We start from the raw sequence: 27960 nt of genomic DNA on the forward strand, positions 1-27960 counted from the left end.
TGCTTGCTCAAAGTTCCATGGTGATGCTGCCTGCTTTGCCTTTGCGGCCCAACTGAGGAAATGTAGATTTGCCTGAAAAAGAAAATTGTTTTGTTTTTGCATGTTTGATAACAAGGTGAACATTGCAAGGTCTTGTGTAAAGAATATGTAGCTGCTCAGAGGTAGTCTCATAAGCATGTCATGCAAGCACAGTAGCCGTTTTTCTGCTCATGTTATAATTACAACTTCACCTCGACAGCAGTGCACGCACGCATGCGCGCGCGCACACACACACACACACACACACACACCGGTGAAGTGTGGTGTTGGATGTCCAACAATAAATAGTTGGACATCCTGTCGATTGCAGACATCATGTAAAAGGAAAAATTCATATGCACATGTTTGCAGTACAAAGCTACAAGGAAATCCATATGGCTATTTCAGAAAGAAAATTGCAAAGGAAACTGGTTAATAAGCCCTGTATGCCACCTGAAGGCATTAACTTTCATATCCTACCTGTGGCTAGCTGTTTTTTCATCCTACTTGATATCCTTTACTTTACCACTTCCTTATTTCAATTTAGTTACAAGTAACTTCTCATATGCTTCCTTCTTGGTTTTCACTGTTTGCTGGCTTTATATGAGTGTGACGATACGCACATACCCACAGCCATATAAAGCCAACAGATAATGAAGTTAAAGAAAGCATAAAGGAAGTTTTGTGTAGTTATAATTGAGGTGTTGAAATTATACGATAAAGTAAAAAGAAGAGACGAAAAAACAACTAGCCACCGGTGGGAGCCGAACCCACAACCTCCTCAGTATGTGTGCGATACACTAACAATTCTGCTATGACAGCGGCTGCTCCCCTGTCTACATTCTTGGGCATTTATGTATGTGTACAAGGTTTAACTGTATAAGTGTTAGCCAGCACTCCTGGCTGCCATGATAGCATATGTGGAACGTTTTTTTTTTCTGTCAACAGCATCATGTAGTATGTGAAGTTTGGGAGCAGGCAGCTGACCAACGAAAAGTCATATACTGCCTCAAGTCATCCAGCCTTCTGGAGTCGAGACTTTCACTATCAAATGAATGAGAAGAGACGATGAAACAAACAGATAATCAAGCGAATGAAAGCATAGCAGAATATATTTGTATTTTTTATTGATGCATAGAAATTGTAAAGAAAGGTCAAATCCAAGTGGATGAAAATACAAAATAAAGTGGACAAGGGAGTATCTGCCACCACAGAACAACTGATATCTTTTAGTTGGTAGTTGCCAGTTTTGTCTTGTACCATTCATAGACTGACAGAAGCATTTTCAATGTGTAATAGAGATGCTTGGAAAAACCAGGCATCATTCCTCTGTACGAGGGTGAATTGCCTACTTTGATAAGTTGCAAAAGGCTTGTAGGTGGGCATAGCAAATTTAGTGACAGAGGTACTCTCTTGCATCTTTTCACCTACAAAATATACTGCTAACGAAAGATGCACAAATCAATGAGCAAATCTCTTTGCAAAATTTTTTTTTTTCATAAAACTTTACGCAACATTCACATAAGTACAAAACAAGCTCATACTTGTAAACTCTACAAGAAGTTTGGGAGAGTTGGCAGGTATGCATGCATGCTTAGGGCACTATTGTTCAATAACTACATGCACTTCTCCAAGGCTGCTGTTGTCCTTTTCTACTCATGTAGAAGACCCCTCTTGAGAGGCTATTATGGTATCATACAAGAAAAGATGAAATAATATGCTACAAATTAAAAACCATTTTTCACCTCATAAGAAATCCTTCATTTTGTAGATTTTTCACAGAACTAAATTGGTTGAGACTAAAAGAACCAATAAAAATTATCTTCAGCTTACTTGGAGGTGGGTTGACCTTTGAGACCAGGTATATAAATGGCTCAATAAGAGATTTCCGATCAAATGCCGACACTTCAGCAAACCGCACTGAAATAAATAAAGCACTGATGTAAGCATGTTCGCTCAAAGAATGTGAAGTTTTTATCTGTTATTCTAGTCAAGGAGTACAAGCCACTCCATGATTATTACTGACTGCTAGGGCTTTTAGGCAGGTACTTTTTCGATAGACAATGTATGTTTAAAATGTGTCACCTGCAAATATACTTGCACACAGCTAAAGTGTTACTCTGCACATTACAAGAAAAAAAAAATTGGGGGACGCTTAAGCTTCGCCTTTAAGAGTTGAACGCGATAGCGATATCTTGCCCCTAGTGTGTACTTAGACCACTATGTGTGTGTAACAGAATGCGCGCACTAAGGTGTGTGCCTTTTGTAATGGGTGGCTGGCTTTAAAACACCAAGTAGTTATGATATTCACATGGTGTGACGCCCAATACCAATTTACACTTGCACCACACAATATTACTGCGATATTACATCTCGTACTGTGACACCTGTATACAGGACGTGTATGTTTGATGAGCATGAAAGTTACATTCAGTGTAGTTCCACGCAGAGGCGTGGCTGTGTGGTAGAACACCTGCTTACCACGCAGATGGCTTGGGTCGATTCTCATTCGAACCCAACATTTTTATTATTTATTTTAGTTTGAGCTTTCTCAATTTTTCTGTCACGGACAAGATGATGATTTTTCGCTCACAACCAATGACACCAACACCAACACCGGAATTTCTGCGAAACGAGCTCTTTAACGCTATCACGTTAAAAGACTACAACAGAAAGACAGGTTCAGTCTCTTTTTGGGGGCACAGATGATGAAAGTTGCTTTAACGGAAAGTTCGACAAAATGTCGCGTCCCTGTTATGTTGCCAGGTGCCTGAATGGTGTGCGCCACTTGAGCAACAGCAGCTGCAGCAAAGAAACCGACGTGACTTTCCAATGGGTGCTGCAAGTAAACCCCTATGCCGAAGTAGCCGAGTGCCGTACCTCTGCGACATTGTGCTAAACAACCAAGAAATCTGCATGTGTGATCGCTGCACTTTTGTGCAGAGGATTATGTGATAAACCGCAGCATTGGCTGCCGGGCAGCAAAGGCGGGCAACGTTGGGCAAGGCAAACACTACATCTGGAGGCCCTTCCCAGGCAAGCGATTTGAAGTGCACTAACGCTGTGCGGACCACTAAAATGTGATTTTCTTTAAAAATAAGCATTTACTTGGCATGAAACAAGCACTACGAGGTTCCTGGAATGCTATTTCAGTAATCAATGTTGACTTAACATTTGCCTTTAGCGTCCCTTTAACATGCTTTAAAGAAGTGGTTGGGAATGCTTTCAACTAAAAGATGAGCCATAACGAACAAGTAAACTGAACTGCAACAAGTTCTTGTTGTACTGACAAAATGCATATTTCACCATAATAATAATATCTGGGGTTTAACGCCCCAAAACCACGATATGATTATGAGGGACGCCATAGTGGAGAGCTCCGGAAATTTCGACCACCTGGGGTTCTTTAACGTGCACCTAAATCTAAGTACACAGGCCTCAAAAATTTTCGCTTCCATTGAAAATGCAGCCTCCGCGGCCGGGATTCGATCCTGTGACCTTTGGGTCAGCAGTCGAGTGCCATAGCCACTAGACCACCGTGGCGGGGCTGCATATTTCACCATGGCCAGGCAGATTATTTTATATTAAGAGCAGTAGAGTACCTCATATTACAACTAGAGTATGAAAAACAGAAAGGGTTTCGGTAATTTTTAATTTTGTATGGTTATCAAGTTATAAAGGGCCATAAAAAAACAACTACTACCTACAAAGGTACAAAGCTAAATAGAGAGCAGACAAGAAGAAAGGCATATAAAATAATAATGTGCACTTCCCAATAGAAGGAAATGAAAGTTTTTTTTTTTAAAGAAAAATCTCACCTCTTTCCTTGGTGGCCCAGTTTATGGCTGACTGTGTCTCAACCTGCCTTTCTGCACTCAGATCTGCTTTGTTTCCAAGCACTAAGAAAGATAACTGCAATAATAAAGTTTTTCAGACTGAACAAGATACCACATGATTCACAAGATGAAAAAATAAAGAAGCTACCTCCTTCTTGTCTTTGTGCTTGTCAATGTCCTTCTTCAGCTGCTCCAACAGCAAGAAGGACTCTCTGCTGTTGATTGCATATATTAAGACTACCCCCTGTAAAAAAGCAATGTGCCAAACATCCTTAACAATATAGATACCTGAAGGAGACACACGAAAGAAAAATGACTTCAAGTGACTTTATGAATTTAATTTGGTTCAAGAACACAGAACTCTGAGACTATAGTGTTGGCTTTCAACTCCAAGGGTGACCCATATTTTTACTTGCCACTTCACAGAGAAAATGGCTGTATTGCTGTATTTAGAGTCTGAACAATTTTGTGTAATAAACACTAAGATCTGAGCAGACTGCACAATTTAACAGTTAGTGGCAGCTGGCTGCGGATGTTTTGAGTTTTATTTTGCAAGTAGGCAAGAAATTTGGCTTACAGGGTTAACAACACGAAAAACAACAAGATGGTCAGATTTAATCTGGCCATCTAGAAATTGGTGCACAAGTGTGTATGCATTCCAATGTCATTAAAATGTGACCACAATGGCTGGGAAAATATCCCATTACATCATGCTCAGAAGCAGAACACCACATCAAACCCAACAGGGTAAGATCTGCAATACCACTTTTACCAAAATTTAATAATGAAGATCAAATACAGCTGGACAATCAAGTTTTAAATAAGCTGAGTATCCATCATGGCAAAAAGCCATGTTTCTTAATGAAAGGAAAATGAAGTCATCAAAAGACAGCCAGTGACATTAAATCTTGCAATTCACATTTTAGGACCACCTGGTCGGTCGACATTACCTTGAAGTATTTCTTAAAGGGGCCCTGCGACGTTTTTGAGACTGCCTTTTGTAACACTGCAGTGTGTGTAGTATTCAATGCTGAGATGAACCCAAAAAGGATTATAAAATTGGTGCATGAAAACTGAAGTTAATATCCTTCAAAGTTCAAAACCCAAGCAGATGCTGAGAAAAAAACACCCCCTTTTGCATTTCACTCAGCCAATGACGTTTTTGGCTGGTTCCAATCAATGTGTGCCTCTCATAGGAATTTACCGGAAGTGTTGCCTCATGCTGACCGTTGCACATCGCACCTAGTGTCGTGTTGCAAATGTTTAGAAAATATGTAAATTGAAAACGGAAATCCTTTTAGATCTGATGAGGTATAAAAAGGGCTTTTATATCTTTTAGCCCACAACAGCGCGGCCTTGCTGGGACCATGTGAGTGTTACATGCGACTTGTCGAGCCAAGCCAATCAAAACGCATGGCCAATGTCGTTACTGCCACATGATGAAACGTCACTGCGATGACAAAAATAACCGTTGTGTGTCGCTATAGTCCGAAATCAAGGTGGTTTCTCCGTCGAAACAAAATTTGTTTTTGGTAATGCCACTTGTGCAATGATATAGGTGCATTCCACAGTATCAGAGGAAGCGATGAAAATGACATGCTTATTTGAGTCACAGGGCCCCTTTAATATTAAAGTAGCCTACACAGATGCTTGAAAGTGGTCATGGCATAAATAGCAGCAAAGTGCCCTGCATCCATGCTCAGGAGTTACAAAAGATACTGAATGGAAACATTCTTTAGATGCATTTGTTTCACTGTCTTAATAAATTGCCAAAGGAAGGGACATATTAGACAAATTTCTCAGTAAGTTTGGTAAAATATAATATAGGGCAAATGACAGAAGCCAAGAAGATTCTCCTGTGTTTTGCAATCTACATATAGTACGTTGGTGTGATGCAGGTCTGAGCATATAATAGCTGCTTTGCATGCATCTCAACCACTAGCACAGTATTCTTGCTTTTTATATTTAAAAAGGTAAAATTTGTAACCTGATGGTTGCCTACAAGTCATAAGAAACTAGGTGAAAAAAGAAAGAACAGAAAATCAGAGAGAGCTTACTTTCGAAAGCAAACAAGGTGTAATGACATAGCTGAAGGAAAGCCACATTTGCTATGATAAATGCATTTACACAACCACTGCACAACACATTTATTTAATTTACAATCTGACATCTAGACATTGTGCTCATTCACCAACATTTCCCCCGAAAAGTGTTTCAAATTTATTATTGGTTACAGGAAGTACCTGGCAGCACACATAAAAAAAATGCACCTTATCACTCTCTGCATGGAGTTCCTGTGCTCAAAACACCTCATTATAATTCTATGCGAAGCATGCATAAAGTGGTGCCGCTCTGAGAAAAACTTTGTTTAGCAAAAGTACATGGGCAAACAAAAAAGCGACACACAAGACAGAGTGCTAACTTTCTACAGCATTTTATTCCTGAAAAGCACAATTTAAACAATTCAGTGACAACACGTTACATGCAAGGTTGCATAACCTTTAAAAAAATCCAATCTTTTTATTGCCCAACAGACAACTTTATCAGGCTAGTTGGTAATGATACATCATTGTAGGTAGTGTGAAACTTTACTAAGGACAGATAAAAATAGAACAAGCCACAAGCATTTACAGCTTGTCCTTTATGTATCTATCCTTAGTAAAGTTTCGCACTACCTACAATGATGGATTATTGTTCAGAACATATAAAGGGTGCTCACAAAATCTCACTTGAGTCTTAAAATCATATTGGCTTCAACAATTTTGCATGTCAACTTGTCGCGGTCATTACTTACAATGGTACATGTTTTAAAGGGCGGCTTACAACCACAATTTTTACAATTATGTGCAAGCTAGCCGTCATGTGCATTTTTAACAACAATATTTGTATGTTCTCCGGGACGGTCATAGATGCAATGAATAACCTGTACTGCTGCCAACCTGACAGCAGTATCCTAAGCATGGCATTACAAATACAACCAATTATTTGCACTTTGTGTTTCTTATTGTTGTGTGATGTTTTCATAATAACACTGCTTCTTGAACAGCAACCACACTTCAAAGATGTGCGAAAACACCTATACCTTTGGACTGTTCAGCCATCTCTCAAGACTGTGGGAAACCACGTGTATGCAAGAAATAACGGGGACATTTTTCTTTTCCGAGTGGTCCTATGTAGAATTTTATGAGAAATGTTTTCTAAGAACCAACTCTGCAACTGCTGTTAGAACATTCCTTAGATAACTGGCATCACACAACCTATTAGGCTAGTCCCCCATGTACTTGCACTACACTAACTTTTTTTTAGTAATGACATACAAACAAGCTCAGAATTTCATTATTGTGCATCACACTATATCTGCACTCTAACATATGTAATGCTGCAGTTTTGAGCACATTTGAGCACCTTGAACACAATAAGGGGCATATATCTGGTTTGGGCACAACTTAGCACATCAAGTTGCAAATGTGGCACTTTGACACAGTTAGCACAGCTGTACCACATCTGACTACTGTACCCAGAGTAGTTTAATATTGCAGACTGTGCACTAGCTATGGGTAGTCCAAGAAAGGAACGTGAAATAATAATTAAAAAAAAAGAACGCCTTGTTGTTTTAGTTTTTCCCTTGTGGGTGTTTGCATGTTTCTGCTGGCACTTCGAGGGAAAAAGAAAAGACCTCTGACAAATATGCAGTATATTAAACACTATTTGGTTCAAGCATTGAACTGAACTATGCATGTTAGATTTGTTGTTTGAAATTTTTGAATATTTACACAAGCCTTTTTGATGCCACTCTCTCTGCCTTTATGCCAGCCAGAAACCAAAGCACAATAAAAACGGCACCACCACTGTGCAGTTCACTGGATAAGCACATCTTTGCCATCAATTTGTCCACCATTGCATATGACACCCAGTTTGCCTTCAAGCCACTAGCTGAACAACTTTGCAAACTTTATGCTTAGCACATTCACCATTTTAATAATGAAGTACATGGTTAAATTTCTGTCATTTCCGCTTCAAATAAATAAATTCATCTCCCCTCTATGCTCTGAGGGAATGCAAAGTAAATAAACTGATTAATTCATAGTGTCCAATGGCAAAAGTGATCCCATGGCAGCATGTCTAAAAATATGTGTTGCATTTCCAAGCACAAGTTCACCTAGCACAGTGAACGCACACCTAGTTTGCCAAAATAATAGCCAAATTTCCGCATAGAAGAGTCAAGCATTCCTTTTTTCCATACAAACAGTGATACTGCACTTGAAAACACCTATTTGCTGATAAGTAACTTAGCTTTTCAGGCTGCAAAATCCTAAGCATGCAGTGTTGATGTAGGCCCTACAACTATAGTAAGGTACACACATAGGAAATTGACATGGCAGAAGGTTCTTTACATAAAACTTGAGAACATGATGTGAATACTTGCATCTGCGTGTGCCAGGTGAGACTTTGAGACCTCCGCTTCAGAGCTGTCCTGGGAAAAATACAGAGCAACACTGCTTTTAGCAGTAGCTTTCTCATGAGCATAAGAAAAAAAAAAAAACTTTCATGGCAGAAAATATGGCATGGCATAGCTATTGTAATCTTTGCCATTTGGGTTTTCATTACCAGCCTATCTCATGTCCAGTGCTGAATGAAGGCATCTCACAGTGATCTCCAATTAAACCTGACTTACTCCACTATATATGTCTGCGAATCTTGTAACATCATTACACCACCTGATCTGCCATGCTCCACTGTTCTTTCCTTCTCTTGGCACCCATTCCGTTACACTAATAAACCAGTTATCTCAGCTCAACATACTTTATCAAGCTTCAAGTTTCAACCCTATGGATTAGTACCACAGAATTTGTACTGGTATAATATACTCATTGTACACTCTTCATTTCAAATATATCAGTGATCTACCACTCATGACCTGAGAGTGCTGCCATATGAGCTCTGACCCACGTTGACCAATCTGATTTCCTTCTTATGACCCACACTCCCTGTGTCTTTTTGACTTGTACAAAAATCTACCCTTGCCAAAATCCAAGAGGCTGACTAGTAACCACAAACTATCATTAGTTTCCCAGGCTTGCCTTAGTAACAGCAGTCGCATCCTACACTAATGCACACTAATTCTCATGATTATTCCTAGCCTTTGATGGCTGAAGTCCTAAATCATCTGTTGCAAGTGATCTCCAGCATTGCTAAACAACGCCATCTGCTAATTGCAGTTTGCCATAAACTTCCGTCTTAATTTTCACACTGAACCCTTCATAATCCAGCATTTAGAATATTCCTTCCTAGCAAATAGCAAATAACATTAGAGAGATTATTTACCAGTGAGCTTATATTCAAAGAACTCTACAAATAACCCCAAATAACCCCCAAAAAGCCAAAACACCATTCCACATCAAGAAAAATTAGATAAACTAAATCACCTATCACCTTTATTTCTGGCCATGGCATGTACATTCAAACCCCAGATACAATTAAACATGAAGTTATAAATAAATTAGTACACTAGTAATGAATTAATTACTGAATGGATTACTGAGCAATGTGTAAATGAGACTTTGAGCATGTCATGAAAACTACTATCCCATTTGCATTGTTTCCCACATTTTAATGATAACTTTGACATATCAAACCTGGCAATATGCTGCTGGATTAATCATACCAACAACCTTCATTAATCGATTTACAGCACAGACTAACTTAAATCAGTGCATTTCACTACGTTTGACTGTATCCTGCAGTAACCTCCTGGGGTAAAAACAGAAAGCAGATTGAGCAGTTTTTACATGCCAACTCATATCTCATGTCTTTGTCCAGCTTATTAAATTTTTAAGCCCTACTTTATCAAAGCTCTTTGCAGACATAGTGGAAACATAGAACTATCATTCTAGGCACTGTAAAGGTACATGAGGTGACAAGCATCATAATACAAGCACTTTAAAACAGAGGTGCATGTAACAAAATGTCACATGTCATGGCCATTCCCACCTGCACAAAAAGAATGAAATCCAGAAAAATACCGCCGTGGCCGGGATCGACCCTGTCTTTCGTGTCAACAGCCGAGCACAGCAACCACTAGGCCACCTCCCTGGCTGCTTTACAAGCTGTGGGATCAGCATTATGATAAAATGTTTAACCTACATGGCAGCCCTAGATCTATGCCTCGTCCAGGGTAACTTTTTTTTAAACTGTGCAGCTCTTATCATGCATGCAACAACCCTTCAATTTTTTAAATGTAAACCAGGTAGAGCAAAATCAGCAACCATTTCTTAATAAATCACTAAAATATATATTCCTAGAGGATGCAAGTTTCCTAAAGTAAGCTGAGTGACCATAAACCCCAGAAAGAAAAAGGCACTCCTCTGCACACTGACACAAGTGTGTAGCTTGTGAAGTCAGGCTTGTGCAACACTCACACAAGTGATGGTCAGCAGGGTGACACATGTTGACACTCCAGACCACACAAGAGGCACTGTGGCAGGGTTTATAAACTCTACAGCACGACACCAAGAATGCTCTAAAGTCAGACCACCAATAAAAATTCCAACTGACAAGCAAGGCACTTGCAAAACCATTTGTCTATGTACAGTCACTGTGCTAGACTGATAGGGTATACATAGTGGCAATTCACCAAACTCAAGAAATGGCAGGGACATGTCTGACATTCAGCAGACCTGTGCAGCACCTGAAGCAATCATGAACTGTTTTGCAGTTAAGAACTTGTTAATAGAGAAGCCTAAAGGGTAATCATGAGAGATCACTCAGCTTGTGCGTCATTTCTTTTGTTTTGATACACCTTGCAAAAAAGGCAGGTGCAGTATACATGCGGTAAAAACTATGAGGGCAATGAAAAAGTTTTGTAAGTAGGCTTTAACACATACTCAGCTCACTTACCAGCCCAACAAGGCTGCTGTGGCACAACTTTAATTGTGAGTACCAGAGCATGATAAAGTCGTTGTGCAAAGGAGTAGGTTCCACCAGAGATACATACAGTAGAATAATCAGTGTGTATGGCAGTAAATGTGCTTGGTATGCTACAGTAAGTCATTAGGCAGTTTTAGAACAGGGTACGCAAAGCTTTGCGTTGGTGTTTGTCGCCACTGCGCATGCGTCCACGTTATCCACGTTAAAGGGACACTAAAGGCAAATAACAATTTATGTCAGAGTAAAAGCTCAATGTATGACGTCTAAAACGGCAATATTATCAACAGCAGTGCCCTACTTACCGAGAAATTAAGCTAAAAGCTAAATGTGTCACACGATGAGCGCCACGAGCGGCGCATTTTGGAAATGATCCCGATGACATGAGAGAGTTCGACCACAATTAATCACTCGTAATCAAACTAGCTGCAATAAAAAAAGAACCTTCCGTGCATCAAGAGACGTAATAAAATGCTGCTTGTTCGTTTCTGTTTGATTCATGGAAAAAAGAACCTCTTTGGCGTTGCTATGGGAAACGGCGCGTGTGGTGGAAAGGTTCCATTTTCGCCAAACTGTGCTTTGCCCGGCACCCTGCTTCGCTCACGCGGTCGCGTCTCAGTGGTAGTTTCGGTATCGCGTACTGCCGCGCGTGTTTTGCGCGCTCATGAAAGTCCCTCTGACAGAAAGTTCGACAAAATGTTATGTTGCCGGATGCCCGAATGGCGCACGCCGCCGTGCAGTAAAGGCGGGCAACGTTGGTCATGGCAGCAGTGACGTGAGAAACACCGCTTTCAGGCAGGTGATTTGAAGTACGCTAACGCGATGCAGCCCACTAAAACGTGATTTTATTTAAAAATAAGCACTTCTTTGGCACAAAAGTAGCAGTACGAGGTTTCTGGACCGCTATTTCAACAATCAACGTTGACTTAATATTTGCCTTTGTGTCCCTTTAAGTAACGGAAATAGTGTATGTATGCAACAAACGCAAAGCTTTGCGTACCCTATTTTAAAACTGCCTACTGGTTCAAGTTTAGAAATGATGACCATATGAATGCGCAAGTTGAACCAAGGTCGGGATGGTCAACTGCTTTAATTTTAATCATTCAAGCTGAGCTGAGAGGCCTATCATGCGCACTCAACAGGCTGAGGTGTCTGAAATGGACCTAAAATTTAATATTTCATAGAACAGTGCTCAGTGGCGTAAATCATGGGGGGTCAGGGGGGTCCTGACCCCTCTTGTGTTCAAGCTGGGGGGACACCCCTTGCAAGTGTCCTCATCCCGGGTTCGAAACCTGGACCAGGACGAATTTTTCGGCAACTAAAAAGCTTTTCTTTCTGAGAAATCTGTATGGATTTCCTTGTGGCTTCGTGCTACGAACAGGTGGTTGTATATTTTTTTTTTTAACATGAAAGTGTTTTATGCCGGGATCCACCATGGCTTCACTGACGTATTTCCGTCACGGATCTGATGTTGTAAAGTATACACTAACAGATGGCAAAGAAAACAACTAGAAGAAAAAGTTCCGTGGCCGGGAGCCGAACCTACGACCCCTAGCTCTGCAGCGCACAGCTAGAAACCACTCGGCCACAAAATGTACGTTCTTTAGCTTACTAACGGCGAGCTATTTATATACACCATTTACCATTGGCGGTACTCGGAGCTCGGTGGCTTCAGCATGGTCTTGTTATCACTAGCGGGATGGCGCGAAGAGCGTGGAGGGCGCGCTTTAAAGGTCGTCGCCCTGTGCGTTGCAATGCAAGCGCGCCTCTACAGGGGTGCCTCCCGTGCGCGTGCACTTATCTCATGATGGGGGCGGTTTGTACATCTTGTGCTTTCACCGCAACTGTCCGGTGACATTACAGAGAGCACGAAGGTCACTTCACTCGCTGCAGCAGCCGCGTCTCCAAAAGGAGCGCACTGCTGACACACAAAGAAGTAACAATTGTGACAGTTGTTAGTTTGCGCTCGTCCTGTGTACTTTTCATGCACCCTTTCTGCTTTAGAGTGCGCTGCAAGTTTCGAGCTGCTTGCCATTCTTCGTATGACATTACAATTTATTGCTACAGCACTCACTCCTTCACCCTTGTGGCGAAACAATGCATAATAAACGCTCAACTACCCCTGTGAAGACGCTTCACTTTCGTGTTATACCGATTCCTATAAAAGGGGGATCAGTCATGTTTTTGTCAACCCTTCTGCCACCTTGCGGGACTCCGCAGAACTCATTTGCAGAAGCAGGGACGTTGACCAGTCTAGGAAAACTGGTATGCTACCCTACAGTGGGGAAAGGGATGGGGGAGTTTCGAAGATAGACGTAGAGAGGAAGAGAGGGAGCTGGAAATATGCTATACTTATGCTTAGAAACAAACATTATTTTAAAATTTCATTTGAAAGTATGATTTAATTTTGATATAATAAAAAGAAAACATTTTCGTAAAAAGAAAATGGCCACCATATCCCAACGAGGTGTGTCCCCCCTTGTAATTTTTCTGGATTTACGACACTGACAGTGCTTGTACAGTCATTCATGGTGCTTTGGGTACACCAAAGGTCTGGACCTAATCAGTACCACAAAACCTCTCCGTACAATGTCAGCCCCACGGCTTGTATTCAAGAGAACTTTTGACCCTCTAAGAATGTGACCAAAAATATTTTCTCAACCATCTTTCACTCGGGATGAAAATGTGGCTTTACCGGTGAGACCCATCAAGAAAAAAAAAGTCTATACAAAGAAGGCATTTGGGGGGCCATTAAAAAAAATTTATGAACCAACATTTTGAGAGAAAAGTAATGGCTACCATTTTCTGGTATGCAAAGGGAATCTTGCTGATAGATCACCCGGAAAATAGCGTGACAGTAACAGGGAAATATCACGCTAAAGCTCTCCAAAAATGGCATGCAACCTTTGTAAAAAACCATGAGGCATCTCCACCCTATATGAGAACGTCCTAGTTAAAGAATTTCATGTTACCCATACTGACAGTTGAATGTATGCATTTAAGAGTTGGACTGCTCACTCTGCAGCCCTCATCTATCCCCCATTACAATTTTCTATTTTGAAACTTGAAGAAAAACTTCAAAATAACAAGGTTCAATGACCGCTCTGATGGGAGTTTCACCTCATACATTCTTGCGCCATGACATATAGAGACCACTGTATGTATATACGGTAAACTCTCGGGTTAGCCAAAGCCTCTCCACTAGTGATGCAGAACTATTGGCAAATTTACTATCGATGGTATCGATAGTTTCTTTGAAACTATCGGTGGTGTAAACAAACTATCGATAGTCCAATTGGTAGTACCATCGTTAATATTACTAGCGATATTACTGCCAGGTGGGTTTATTGATTTGTATTGATGTATTCGGGTTTCACCCGCAAACTGTTAGTAGCGTTTGACGCAGACTGCGCGATTGTTTGAGATCTTCGCGATTGTTTGAGATCATTTTGTTAGGATTACGCACCAGACGCGAATATTCAAGTTTATTGGAGAGCTTACGCGAGCACCAGCGATAACGCTGGAAGGTTCGATGACTGATGTATAGACCTTTTCACACACGGCTCCCTGGGCGCCACCATAATCCTCTCTGGGCTGCGCTAAATAGGTGTGACCCCCCAAAAATGCACTGTGGAGGCTGTGACCTCGGCCTTTGTACGGCCGTGCGCAGCCCAGCATGGTGGCGTTTTTTTCTCTCCTGTGAAAAGGTCTATAAAAGACGAAGCGTTCCACCGATTATCAGACGAAGCGTTCCACCGACTAAGACCCCTAAGTTTAAATCCACATATATACCCTATAAAGTGGACGGGGAGATGAGCGCCGCCGTAGCTCAGTGGTAGAGCATCGGACGCGTTGTTCGAAGGTCGCAGGTTCGGTCCCTGCCGGCGGCAAGTTATCTTTTCGTCCACTTTACTTTCTTCACATTTATATTCTAATAATTACAAATAACACCCCTTATACTTTCCTTGGCATTGCTGTATGTTAGTTCTCATTAATATTGTGTATAACAAAGAAAAAGGAGCCCTTCAAAGTAATCTTTCCTTTATATATATATATATATATTCATTCCACGCATTACTACGAATCTTTTTTGTGCCACCGAACATTAGGTTTTAGTACACACAGAGTTTCAATTAATTTGTTTTCTTGAATTGAATTCTAAAACAAGGAGCCGGTGTATAAATGAACGCCTAAGGGAACACCAGCAGTCTATAAAGAATGGACAAGGATCTAATTTGCCTCTCCACTGCAGCGCACGCCGTTGGCTGCCTGTGGTGAACCGTGTCAGCCTCTGCTGGCGACAACGGGATCATGAGGCGTAGTTCGAACCAATTGGCACGTGAGCTGGCTGAGGCTTTCTTCATCACGAAAAGAAGAGACATTTGCGTCAGTGATACTTCCATAAGATTGTACGATAATGAAAGCTGCTTCCTCTCATGCGCATAGATGAATTTGTGGTTTGTGTCGTATAAATATGCGTTTTATGTTCATTAAAATCCAGTCGCGAGCCTCACTTCCTTCCTTGCTCACTTCCTTGTCCGTGTTTGCTTTGCGCAGCAACATGTATTATTGATGCCATCTCACGTGTGTGTTCCACGCGACAGTGTTGTGGTATGCGTGGCTAATTCAGGCGTGTCGCCCAAACACAATGCAGTGTTTCTACGGCGTCTCGACAGTGTTTCGGCTACCAGCTCTTTCTCTAAGCAGTTGGTGAGAGATCCTCGGTGCTCAGAGATTTTTCCCTACCCGTAGCTAATCGTCCTATTCGGCACCCGCAGGGATCTGATGTGGTGGCAAAACTAACAGCGGCGGCACCTGCCGCAGATACTTGAACGCTTTTGCTGCCTTGAGCAGGCAAATGGATAAAAAAGCGCGATTGGCTACCGCGAACTGGTCCTTCCAGGCACCAACGGTACAAGCGTAGATCAGAACAAGCTTTGGTTTTTAGAAAGAAAACAGTCACTTACAAGCGTATGACTCGAGACGTGCTCTTTTCACAACGTAACAACTTGGGGTGATAGTGCTGGGACATTCCTCGGGAACTGACCCCGTCTTCGCGTTCGACCACCTTCGATGTAATTTTTAAACATTATCCTCGCTTGTATGTAGCGAACTTCTTTCCGTTTGCCATCCTAAATTTCCAAACGCTAGCCTAAAGCGTGCTGTATGTATATATAAATGTGGGAGAAGCGCACAATATAACAAATATAATAAAACAGTAGAAGCGTACAAATCTTTTATTTTGAATTTTCTTACAACCATAATGTTCTCTAAGTAGCCATTTCATCTACTCACCAAAGTTGTTTAGATGGCACAGAAGCAGATCAAAGTGTCCCCGAGAGAAAACAACGTAAGCCCTGCCCGAAAAAAAAATTTTTTTTACGACATAGGAGCGTTCACCCTTTTTTGAGGCATTCCCGGGCAAGTTTCAAACAGCACTACTTCTCGCGCGCGGAATGACCTTTTCGCACGCTTTCATGACCTGGTGAGATTTACACGCTTAGAGTGTACTCTTAACTTACCTCCTTTTTGTGGTGTGTAAGTGCTGCCATCTATGGACACAAAAAGTTCAAATCTGAGTTGCTTTGGAGCTGGTGAGCCCTCTTAAGCCGTTCATGAAAGAGTGTACCGTGAATGAAAAGCGCTGCAGGGTTCTTAGAGATTCCGTAGCCACCATGGATGTCGTTCTTCCATCTTACGTCAGTGCCAATGACTTCACTGGCGAGTGTGCATGGATACGACAGGTTGTGCAGGAGGACAGCGTTTGCCTGCCTCTTGCGCGTGTCCATATCGAGGGGCCCTTTGAGTGCCCACTACTGAGGCTGCAGTTTCGGCCAGACTCCCACCAGAGTATTCCTAATTATTTTCGAATAAATCAGAAATGTTTCTGAGGAAAATGGGATCTAGTTTTGAACAGGGGGAGGTTTGCCCGCTTACCCGCTCAAAAGCACGAGAACTTGCTAGGCAGCTGAACTATGATCCGCCTGCCTTGATAGATGTATGCGAGGTGCCACAGCCGAACACGGATGGCCCGACGCCAGAAAGCGTTGCTGATCTAGACGCTAGAACCGTTCCCAGAACAGATTCTGCATCTCCAAAGGTGCAAGGGCAAGCTGCCATGGAAAAATGTGGCTCTCCAGAAGAGCAATGGCATTTTGTTCTGCCCATATCGAGAAAGGTGAGGAGTCGTCTCCGGCGAAAAAAAAAAAAAGAAAGCAAAAAGAAAAAATGTGTCAGGCAAACACGCTCTTCGTTTGAGCCTCGTGTCCCCCCATTTCAGGAATTCAATTTCAAAATACGATGAAAATAAAAATGAATGGTAATGCAGATGGCTTAAGTCGCTGCTTCGAATAACAAGTGTGCCTGAATGTATTTCAAACTTCGTCTGAAGGTTTTCAGGAAATGTTATTGTTTGTAGAAAAAAGGTATTCCTTTCACTTTGAGAATTGAGGTACTGGCTAATGCGTTGGGCATTGAGTTTTTGTTCCTGTCGCCTGCCAACTTTATTGATTGTTTTAAAATGAGCCTGGTGGGTCTTAGGGTGAATTGTCTGGTGCTTGTGGGCTGCTTTCACCGAGGAACTTCTAGTGAAGCTACCATTAAGATGGCACTGCTGCTGAAAACGAGCGAGGCCAGAACTGTTTTGAGTTCTTGCAACCGTCCCACCAAAGGGAAGCAAGCCATACAGTGGTGTATGTTAATGGGTGTTGCTGTGTTGCCTTTTCATGGTGCACTTTCCAGGGCGACAACTGTACCGTGGTCGACATTGATTCTAAGCGTTACCAGCAACGCGCACTTCGGATTTCCGCAAAGTAGGTATCCCTCCGGTAAGTGGCTGCTGACCCTTGTCCATTGGGACAACGATACCCTGGTGGGGAAGCTGTACCCGAGGCTGGACCCCGAGCACGACTACCTGGGAAAGTGCCTCTGAACCGAGCTGCATTATTGTGCAGAACGCGCAACCCCCTGTGCAGTGCTCTCTTCCTTGCTGGTGTCCCTCTCAGAGACACTGGACGCGTTCCTCGTAGACGCTGGATGTATCCGAACAGCAGAGCTGCGCCCTCCTCCTCTTAGCGTCTCAGCGCTCATAAAAGGCCAGCGCATCTAGCGTCAGGAGCTTCTTTCATCCACATGCTTTGTTTGTGCTTTGTACTCGTCACATATTAAACGTTTTTCTGTATTGGCTACCTTCTGCCTTGTTACTGCCTGGATCCTCCCAGCCCAGTCCTTTGGCCCTCGTGTCATGCTATCCACGAGACCCTGATGCCTCTCGTAACAGCGTGCACGTCCCCCTTGCACCAGCGAAGACTCCAAACATCTTTGCTCTCTATACAGTCGCCATTTATCCAGCGACTCATGATAACCCCGCCCCCCCTTTTTTCTTTTGCCCACTGGTGACGGGCTAGCAGACGCACGCGCGTATGGTTTTTCCTCTCTGTCTAGCCTTCCATGTCACCGGCGGGTTCACATTGTTGCGCAAATAATAATAATAATAATAATAATAATAATAATAATAATAATAATAATAATAATAATAATAATAATAATAATAATAATAATTGTTGTTATTATTATTATTATTATTATTATTATTATTATTATTATTATTATTATTATTATTATTATTATTATTATTATTACAAATGGAACCTTAAGAGACCAGGAAAATATGTTCCGTTAGAGGTACGTTTACTGAGAGTCTACAGTATGCTATATACACATGCATGCACATGTATACATGCGCATGTGTGTGCTAGAGGGGTAGAACACTCTTGAAATACAAGACTGAGCCCCTGATCTTTATTACTGTTAGTGTCTAGCATTTCTTAGTAAAAACATTTTGTTGGGTTAGTTTGCATATGACTTGGGAAGAAAAACTGCAGCGCGAAAAGATAAAAAATGACATGAGAATACAGGACTGGTGCCAGTCCTGTGTTTTTGTGTCACGCTTGCACTAGGATTTTTCTTTTCGCACTAGGATTTTTCATTTCAACTGGTATTTCTCCTTGTTTGACAGATGAACATTTTTCACGTTGTCACCAATACGTTGCTTTAAAGGAGTGGTGACAGAAAATTTGTGAACCTCTGTTTTTTGCTCTTAATCAAAGGCTACTGACTCGATAATAGCGGCAACGAAACTCATTTGCCCCAGCGCGAGACGAATGTTTAATTATATGCTCGTGTGTTACGACCGGAGGCAGTTTCGATTTCGAAGAGCACTCGGTAGCCCCGTGACGTAGATGGTCTACTTGGTAAACAAGACCGCAAGAACCAGTGACGTCACTGGCCAGCTTCTGCTATGTTGTCAGTGCTGCTGTTTCGTTTGCTGGGTTGAGCAGGTGTTGTGCGTTGCCAGTGCTTGTTTCCTCGATTGTCAAACTACGTTGCTTATCTAGTGCGGCGATGGACGAAAGAGCTGGCAGGAGTGTAAAAATCAGTAAGAAAATCTCGATTCACTTTGCGAATCTCGCCGGTAGCTGCGATTTTGTTCTTGTAGTCGTTGTCCAACTGAGGCGACATTTTCCGCCAGGCTTGGAGTAGCCGCAGCATTAGACGTGCTGAAACATTTTCGCTCCGATCATTCGTAAAGTAGCAGGATGAGAAGTGACGAAGGAAGCATTTAAATCACAACACTCTGTAACAGTGTTTATGCGTAACATGCAAATGACGTGATGTATGCTTTAGTGACTCGTATTTCTATCAGGCAACGCCGCGTTCTCAAGGCATACCAATCCCACGTACGCATGTCGGAGGGTCGAAGCAGTTATCTGTCCACTACGCAATATGATCCCGGCAGCAGATAGCTTTAGTTCGTCTGTAGACTTCCTATTGTTTGCGGGCACCTGGTTACCGGAGCTGTTGACGGCTGCAGAAGCAGCAGCAACCGCGTACAACTGCGGAGCCCGTAGCGACATCTTGTGGCGTTTTGTCCAACTACAATAATTCTTTTTCGATTTTTTTCCGTCGCGTTGTAGTTCTTGTAGGGAAAAAAAGCAATGAGAATACTGTGAGTTGCTAATTATCTCCCTGCAAATGCTTTACATAGAATCAGTAAGCGGGTAAGTCGCTGCGATGTTATATTGTAGGTCTCTGGTTAGGCTATGCATCACCAGGTGTCGCTACCAGCTTTGTCGGTCTCGTACACGCCTCCGGTAACCCGGCCAGAACTCGTGACGTACGTGGTATCCACTTGGTGACCTCATCGTCTTTTGCTTCTATTTCCGATCCCACACTTTCACGAACAATTAAAATACCTTTTAGGCTGTATTTGTGGCTGATATTGTACAGATGGCACCTATATGCACCCATTAGTGTGATTCAACAGTCAAATTGTGTCCGAATTTTTGTGTCACCACTCCTTTAACAACAAGGCACTGCGGCTAAGTAACATTCAGTGACAAATTACTGATAAACCACCTAAAGAAATGTTGGGGAGGGAGCTAAGAGAAGCTGCTCCAAAAGATATAAACATTGTTTTCGATAATGTGCCTACCTCATCTACTTGTCCTTAAATGTCACTAAGCGAGCACATTGTGTTTCATCTAGCATATGTGGTTTCTCAAGCATAAAAAAAAAGGAAAAGTTAGTCTCCTTCAGTAAAATACTATACAGTAAGCAGTCTTAAATATTTAAGAGCTTTGTGTTATTGTGTAACTGCTATTGAAAATACTTATCTTATACACTACAGGAACACAGCTGGTAAATTTGGAAAATTTCACGAACAAGGGTTGGGCAGAACGAAGCATGACCAATGAAAAACATAATGTAAAAAAAAGAAAAAAAAAGAAAAAAAAGATACCCACTTAAGGAGAAGATCTACATGGACAACATCTATGTTTTTTTTAGGATAAAATCTGCCCCTCTCATCAGTGCTGCTCCTAGCATTAAACATGACTTATCACATATTCCCAAAATTGTATAGGGAACAATGTTGCTCTACCCAACATTTGAGAAACTTACAGCATCAAGCAGTGCAGAACATAGGGCCCTTGCTTTTCTTAATTTGCATGATATTAGAAAATTCTGCCGTATACCACTTTAAGAACACCTGCAGATACTTCTGCTCCAGCTCTTGGCAGCTAGCTATCCCTGGTAACCAAAAAAGGCTAGCAGTGAAAACAGCACCAGAAAACACCAGGAACCAGATGAGGAGGAGTGACACATACAATGGCGTCGTTTCTATTTGTCTAGTACCTTGTGTTTTCTGGCACTGTTTTCACTGCTATCATGAACCAACCCGCCCAAAAATATGTCTTAACCAAGAGGCTAATGCGGTGGAGAAGGAATACAGAAGCCAAAATGCAACTGCAAAAAAATGATAGCTTGATCCCACGAAACATGAAACCTCTATAAAACGTTTAATAGAGGTTTATAGAGGTTTTAAACGTTTTAAAGACGTTTTATAGAGGTTTTGTGTTTCATGGGATGTAATGCAATAATCGAGGAAGAAAAACACTACTGAGAATTTAAGAAGGGCCATATTTTAGAACACACTAACCTAACCCCAACAAGTATCAGGATGACATAATAATAAAAAACAAGACATATCAGCACACCACTTGCTTAGGACCATTGACTTCTTTATGCAGTAATAATGGCCAGCAAAGTTGCACGTTATACCAGGATTATAGCATTCATGCAACTGAAATGGCAGTGCAGTGCACAAAGTAGTGCCACCACCATTGCACACTGATAGCAATTAATAGGCTCAAGCTCGCCACTGAGGCCTTTATTTTTGCAGCCAGCAACAGGTTTCTGCAACAGCTTAATATGTCAGCGATATTATCTGAAATGCCGAAAATGCATAAAGTGAACAAGAAATCTGAAAGACAGCTGTCAGTTGCACAACAAAGAAGAAAAGATGTCTAAAGTGAAGGTGAGCTAATATTCAAAATACTGAATATGATTTGAACGGTCCTTGCTATCTCACTTAATTTATATTCAATTCAAAACTGCACTTTCAAGTTGCCAAATATTTGTTTGTGTTTGGGTACAAGAGATATGTAACACTTATATGAGTCTACTCGGAGAAATACGGCAGTAAACGGCTGTACCAAATGTTCCTGCTGCAGGAGAGCCACTGTTGTTATGCAGGGGCAACAGTCTGGACTCAGCAAACACACAGAGTACCTATCTTATGTTTAATAATTTGCAGTTAATCAATAAAGTTATCTTCCATATGGGCCGCTAATGATTCAGTCAACCAACCATGTTTGCATTACATAAGATGGTATGTGTGGTGCTGCAGTGTCTCACTATTCTTCTTAACAAATAAAGCACACTACATACATCTGGTGGCACGTGTTTCCGTGCGATTGTAATGAAGCATCATACGAACTCACCTGTTTCTTATTTATGAGCTGCTCAGTCAACCCAACATCCAATGCTCCCCCTAACCATTATGTACTTGGCTTAGACATTAAAAGCAATTCAAAAGTCAATTAAATTATTTGAAAGTAATTTTTCATGAATATTCATTATGAATTAGAAAGTTTCACTAATCGAACAAAAGTAGTCTAAAGTCAAAGCCCGCATTGTAAGAAAGCTGCTTACCACACCACGGGAGTCGAAAAACTGCACCTTCTCCTTCCCTCCACGGTCGTTATCGACTAAGGCACAGTAGATGTCTTCAATTGTTGGCTGAATGTCCTGTGAACAATAATGACAGAGTGAAGTGTTGCATTGTAAAACTGAAGTGGATAATAATACTTTGTGCTGATCCCCAAATGGTAGCCATCTATGGCAAATTGTGACTGGCCAAACCATTCATGTCAAGTCCTTCCATCCCCTCTAAAAAAAGTAGAGCAAACAACAGTAAATCTCCTTTAATACTGCACACAATAGCTGTTCTCTTCAATGGAACCTCTCTCTGTCTCTTACATACAAATGCACTTTTACCCACACCCTCTTTTTTCTTTGTTGACGGGGTACTGACACCTTTTTTCGAAAATGAGTTTACTCTGCCATACAAATCTCTTGTATGCAGAGACGGCTCTGAGCAAGTGTGAAGCTCAGCAAATGCTGATAAGATATTTTAATTTGATATTAAAGTCAATTTTTCCATGGCGCACCTACTGACATCGACACTAGTTTGACGTCAGGCTACAGTACAAATTCTGGTGACATCACGCAACAGTCTGGCTAGTTGTGATGACGTTAGGTACCAAAACTTCCAAAATGGCCGCTTGTGCGTCACCAACGGAGCCACGGTGTGGAGTGGCCGTGGAAACGTCACTATATATTGTGCGAGCACGTGATGAGGAGCCCACACCGTGTTGTGACGTCAGGGTACACTAGGAACCGAAACTAGCTTCTAAAAACATACTGTAATTGCCTTTTCAGAGCGCACTCGCGCTTAGCACTACAGTTTTTAGGCTCTTGAGGGCTTGACCTTTCATTTGACGCAAAAAAACAACAACTGAAAATATTCGTGTCAGTACCCCTTTAAGGGCTTTGACTACAGTTACCCTACTTTGTGGAACAGCATATTCTCCTCTTCCACTACTGATGAGGGAGAGTGAGGTATGCATATATAAAGATGCTGTCAAGAAAAGCAGTTGCTGGTTTTATGAAGACAAAATGTTGGCTCCAGTCAAGTTCCTTGTTTCATCACTTGTTCATCCTGTCAAGCCTTCCTATGTGGACACATTTTAACACAAGTAGTCTCTATATACCTTTACAGTAAGCTTATGCCAGGGGATCGTGTCGAAAAAAAAAACCCTTTTTTTCCCACCCCAGATATTTTTCCTTATACGTGAGTTGCACAATTTTTTTACTGCCCCTCCATACGTGCCTAGCAACACACATATCCCCCCCACCCCACGCACATAATTTCCACTTCAAACATTTGCTCACTCTCCTGTGATTATTGTGAAATGACAGATTTATATAGCCATGAAAGTATAAACTCACATTTGAGAACAATGGTACAAGCTGCTATGATGACTTTGGCTTAGACTTGGGGAGTTAATAGCATTGCTTAACCCTTTGTAGGTTTGCCTATATTTTTGACATGGTGATATAAAAACCGGCTGTGGTATATTGATATAAACTACAAAGAAATAGTATAAAACAAATTTTATCAAAATCAAGTCAGTACTAGTTTACTGAAAAAAAGTGGGACATATATGTCCCACTGACACATGAGAGTGTTTTAAAAGTGGGAAAACATTGTCCCACTGACTCATAAAGGCACGATCTTGCGATTGCATCAACGGGTATTTGGGACGAAACGACCGAAGCACTTCTGAAGTTGTGCTAAGGAAAGTTGTGCGGACCTCATTTTCAGCAGTAGAACACCACCTGCACCTGCGCCTCTTGTGAGCCTTCATAGCGCTGTGGTCTGTTCCTGTAAAGCTTAATGCACCAACCATTTCTTTCTCCATTTGCTTGTCGTGGATTTGGCTGTCAAAATTGTCGAGTACGGCTGTTGTCCCTGAATATGTGCCTACTTTTCAGGAGGTATATGAGATCAAGAAAAATATTTACACGCAATAAAATGATGTTGTTCCTACTGTTTACATGCAATAATATCCACAAGTGCGCTGAGGTATGAGCGTGGCAATTTCGCAAAGGATTGCGTTTTGATGCATTTATCGGCCAAGATATTTCGCAAATTTACAAAAACACATGTTGACTGGAAGCTAAAATGGCCTCTCTGAAAAACCATAAAAAGAGGAAATTATCCGGCATTTTTATTGGTAGGTTCTTTCTATCTGAAGAAGAGAAAAATTCAGAAGCTATCTAAAAAAAATTGATCGAAATTAATATCATTGTAACACTGATTTCGCCCTTTGAAAGCGTGGTATAAGAATTTTCCTCAAGATTACGAAAACTTGGGTAAGATATGAGTGACTTAGCATTGCGCTGATTGCAATGGGTGATGTGGGAGACAAGTTTTTCTGCAGACGGAAAAGTGGGACGTATGTGTCCCACTGTCGCACAAATGGTTAAGTTAACTTTTATAATGATAGTGGTTTGAGGTCAGGAAAAACACTCATTTCTGCAACCCATAAGGTAGCATGATGCAGAATCATGGGGTGAGGGGGAAGGAGAGTGATGCACGAGAGTAGAAAGGAGAGACTACCTTGAGGTACGATTAGGGAATTCTTGTGAACAAAATTTCGAGGTTTGTTTGAGCAAGGTTCATTCCAGGATTGAACTACATGTCTAGAATGAAATGTAGCCTGCAGCCGCTAACTAGTGCTGTGCTAAGGCACGTAAACTGGGGGGGGGGGGGGCAACTCACTCTCTCTATAATTGATGGTTCTGTATATATAAATAAGAAGGCATAAGGAATGGCAAGACAATCACTGTGTTTTTCAGGTCTATCCCAAATTTCTTCTGCCTCTTTCCATGCTGCTGAGTAGTTAGACCTGCCTACAGTCTGGATCCCCCTGTACAGTGTGTCCCTCTCAGCTGAACTATGAGGTCGCGGGTTTGACCCTGGCAGCGGTGGTTACACGTCGATAGAGGTGATATGCTAGAGGCCCGTGTACGGTGTGATGTCAGTGCACATTAAAGAACACCAGATGGTCCAAATTTCCGAAGCCATCCTCTATGGCGTGCCTCATAATCATATCGTGGTTTTGGCACGTAAAACCCCAGATGTTATTATCAGCTGAACTATGGTACTGGAATGTAAAACTCCACCAATTAGCAATTGCCTTTACAGAGCAATATCTTGAGCGAGTTAGTTTTTAGCTTTTAGCTTATATTTTGCAGCGCAAGGCGACATTACAGAGAAATTTTTTTAATGACAATTTACTTTGGATGCCGCAGACATAACGCCACCAAACTAAGAACAGCAAAGGTTGGCAAGCAACACACTATTTTTGGATAACACTAACCTTTCAACAGCTTTACTGTTGTCAATTCTACCTGTTTCAAGAAATTGGCTATATAAGCTCGCAAAAGAATACTTTTCTATAGCGTTCTATATCAAACAATTTTCAGAATTCAGATCACACAGTTTGTGTCATTACACTGCACATTATAAATGCTGTTTTATTCAAGCATAAAGGGTGAATTAGGAATAAACAGGCAATTTGTTAAAAAAAACTTGGGGTTCTTCAGAGAATGCACCATTATGCATTATCATACAAGGCTTATAAAGGTAACCTTCGGGGTAAATTAACACCTATGTATATGTTCGTGACCAAACTAGAAACACACACTGTCTACAGGTAATGAAATGGCAAAGAAAAAAAATTGCCCTTTCTTTAGCCCATAGGTCACTGCTGATGTGCCACTACTGTGGAAGATGTTGCAATGAAATATATTCGGATATAAGGCTCATTCGCACCGGTGACCATCACCGATCCTGCAACCATTTGCGACTGGCAACCAAGAAATGATTCAAAGGAATCGATGTTCACAGAGACCAGTGCAGCCTGCTGATCGCCGTACCTACATGCCTCGCGAACGTGATGCACGATATTCACGTCTGCTCGCTCCACCATCACCTTGTAAAATAAGCAAACATTCTGTTCCTGCATATCCGATTGGTTTATTAGCTTTGTAACTGCAGTTGCATGACCGAGCGAAAGCTGTGAATGAGCCATCTGACAGAAGACTTCATCGCAACTGATCATGGTGTTGCTAGAAAAGTCTGGCTCCCAAGTGATCTACCGTGCTCAAGTATGACATGCCACCTGCGGATGGGATAAAAGTAGTCATATTTTTGCTTTAATTTGATGCTTTAATGTGTGCAAACAATGGCATGAAGTATTTGAGTACTATTAAACAAAAGAGCCAGATTTTTAATTAATGACTATTTATTTCATTATTAAAAGTTTTGAATACTTGCATGCCCCTTTATTTTACGAATTATGATAATTGACCCATTCAGCTTGGTTAATAGAGTGAAATGTGGCCTTTCAAAATCAGTATCTGCACATTTGTAACTAGCTTCTGTTTTTAAGTAATGTGCTAAAGTGTTGTTTTCAATGTGTTTTTTATGTAAATCAACACAAGTACTAGATCAGTCAGATAATTTTTATGAAAGTTAAGCAAAATCGTGTGCAGATTTTTTTTTGATGTCCATTCATTGCACATGTGTGTATTGCTTGTAAATTTTAGCAGGAAATGTTGAATTTTAAGAATACCGCGCAAGTGACACGTTCAACTGCACTATTAATTTTCATGCAAAAACCAAATAACATAGCACTTGGCCTGTGACATAAATGAAGACAATGTTTTAATGATCTGCCAGTTAGGAATGTGAAAGCAAGGCATAAAATAACAAAGACACTACACAGACCGCATGCAGCGATTTGTAGACACCAATTCCCTATTCTGTGCACACGAAAAAGTTGCCCCACTGAATCCACCTTTCTTTAGAAACTAAATGACAGTCGTCGCAGTTTCGTGGCACTTAGCGTCCGCAAAGTAACGACAATAAGCAGAGCTCACCTGCAGTGAAGTGCCATCAACGAATTATGTGCAAATAGGAGGTGAAGCCTGGCTCACCGCTTTTAGGGGATGGTGGTTATAAATCAGTTGCTCCAGCACCGAAGTCTTGCCGCAGCCTTTGTGTCCACAAACCATGATCTTGCTCGTCTTTCCCGATGACACAGACGACTTGAGCATCTGCACATCGCGGTTTGCACCTCAGTAAAATTTAGAAGTTTATACGTGCTAGAGGCAAAATACTGCACAATCATAATTACAATATTTTGTTTTCGTCCATGCCCACGTCGCCTTCGCCTAGCAGAAAGCATCACAGAAATATTCGCAAATAGGAGAACACTCTATCGAGAAAGAATAAAGGACGGTGGCTTGCGAGTATTCGGTTTAGAATTCACTGAAAGGAAAACAAAGACACGCCGCATTAAGTTACGGATGCCGAGCTAGCAAGCTACTTTGACATGATCAGACTGCATCCCAGTGCACACGAAGTTAACGCTTACCTTTACAGCACAGATCCCGCTCAGCAACCTTTTCAAAAGATTATCTTCCGACGAGGTTTTACAGAGACTCTTCTCCTTTGTCAGTCATGTTTCATCGGCTAATCGCTGTTTTATTCATGTAAAACAACCTCAACTTGCTCAGCACCATTGCAAAAGCAGCAAACAGAAACCCCGAAACCAGACACCAACGCCAGTCAAAATGATACCGATGCCGATGGTACCGACACGATGCCGAGGGCGCATTTTCGGGGACCGTAAGTGCCGTAACCATA

General features: G+C 41.5%; 1 protein-coding gene across 3 annotated transcripts; it reads right to left on the minus strand.

Moving 5' to 3' along the window:
* Positions 1-27916, minus strand: LOC119374806 (NF-kappa-B inhibitor-interacting Ras-like protein 1). Of its 3 annotated transcripts, none has more exons than XM_037645002.2 (8): positions 27689-27916; positions 27249-27368; positions 22332-22427; positions 8281-8328; positions 4003-4098; positions 3837-3930; positions 1852-1938; positions 1-72 (listed from the first exon to the last, which is right to left on the minus strand). In XM_037645002.2, the coding sequence occupies exons 2-8, from the start codon at positions 27366-27368 to the stop codon at positions 8-10; spliced, it is 606 nt and encodes a 201-aa protein (XP_037500930.1). In that variant the 5' UTR covers positions 27689-27916; the 3' UTR covers positions 1-7. The 3 variants fall into 3 exon arrangements, with proteins under 3 accessions (XP_037500930.1, XP_037500921.2, XP_049276276.1); XM_037644993.2 differs by lacking the exon at positions 27689-27916 and adding an exon at positions 27449-27582; XM_049420319.1 differs by lacking the exons at positions 8281-8328; positions 27689-27916.
* Positions 27917-27960: the final 44 nt, after the last annotated feature.

The sequence above is a fragment of the Rhipicephalus sanguineus genome, chromosome 1, assembly GCF_013339695.2.
Source record: "Rhipicephalus sanguineus isolate Rsan-2018 chromosome 1, BIME_Rsan_1.4, whole genome shotgun sequence".
Taxonomy (NCBI): Eukaryota; Metazoa; Arthropoda; class Arachnida; order Ixodida; family Ixodidae; genus Rhipicephalus; species Rhipicephalus sanguineus.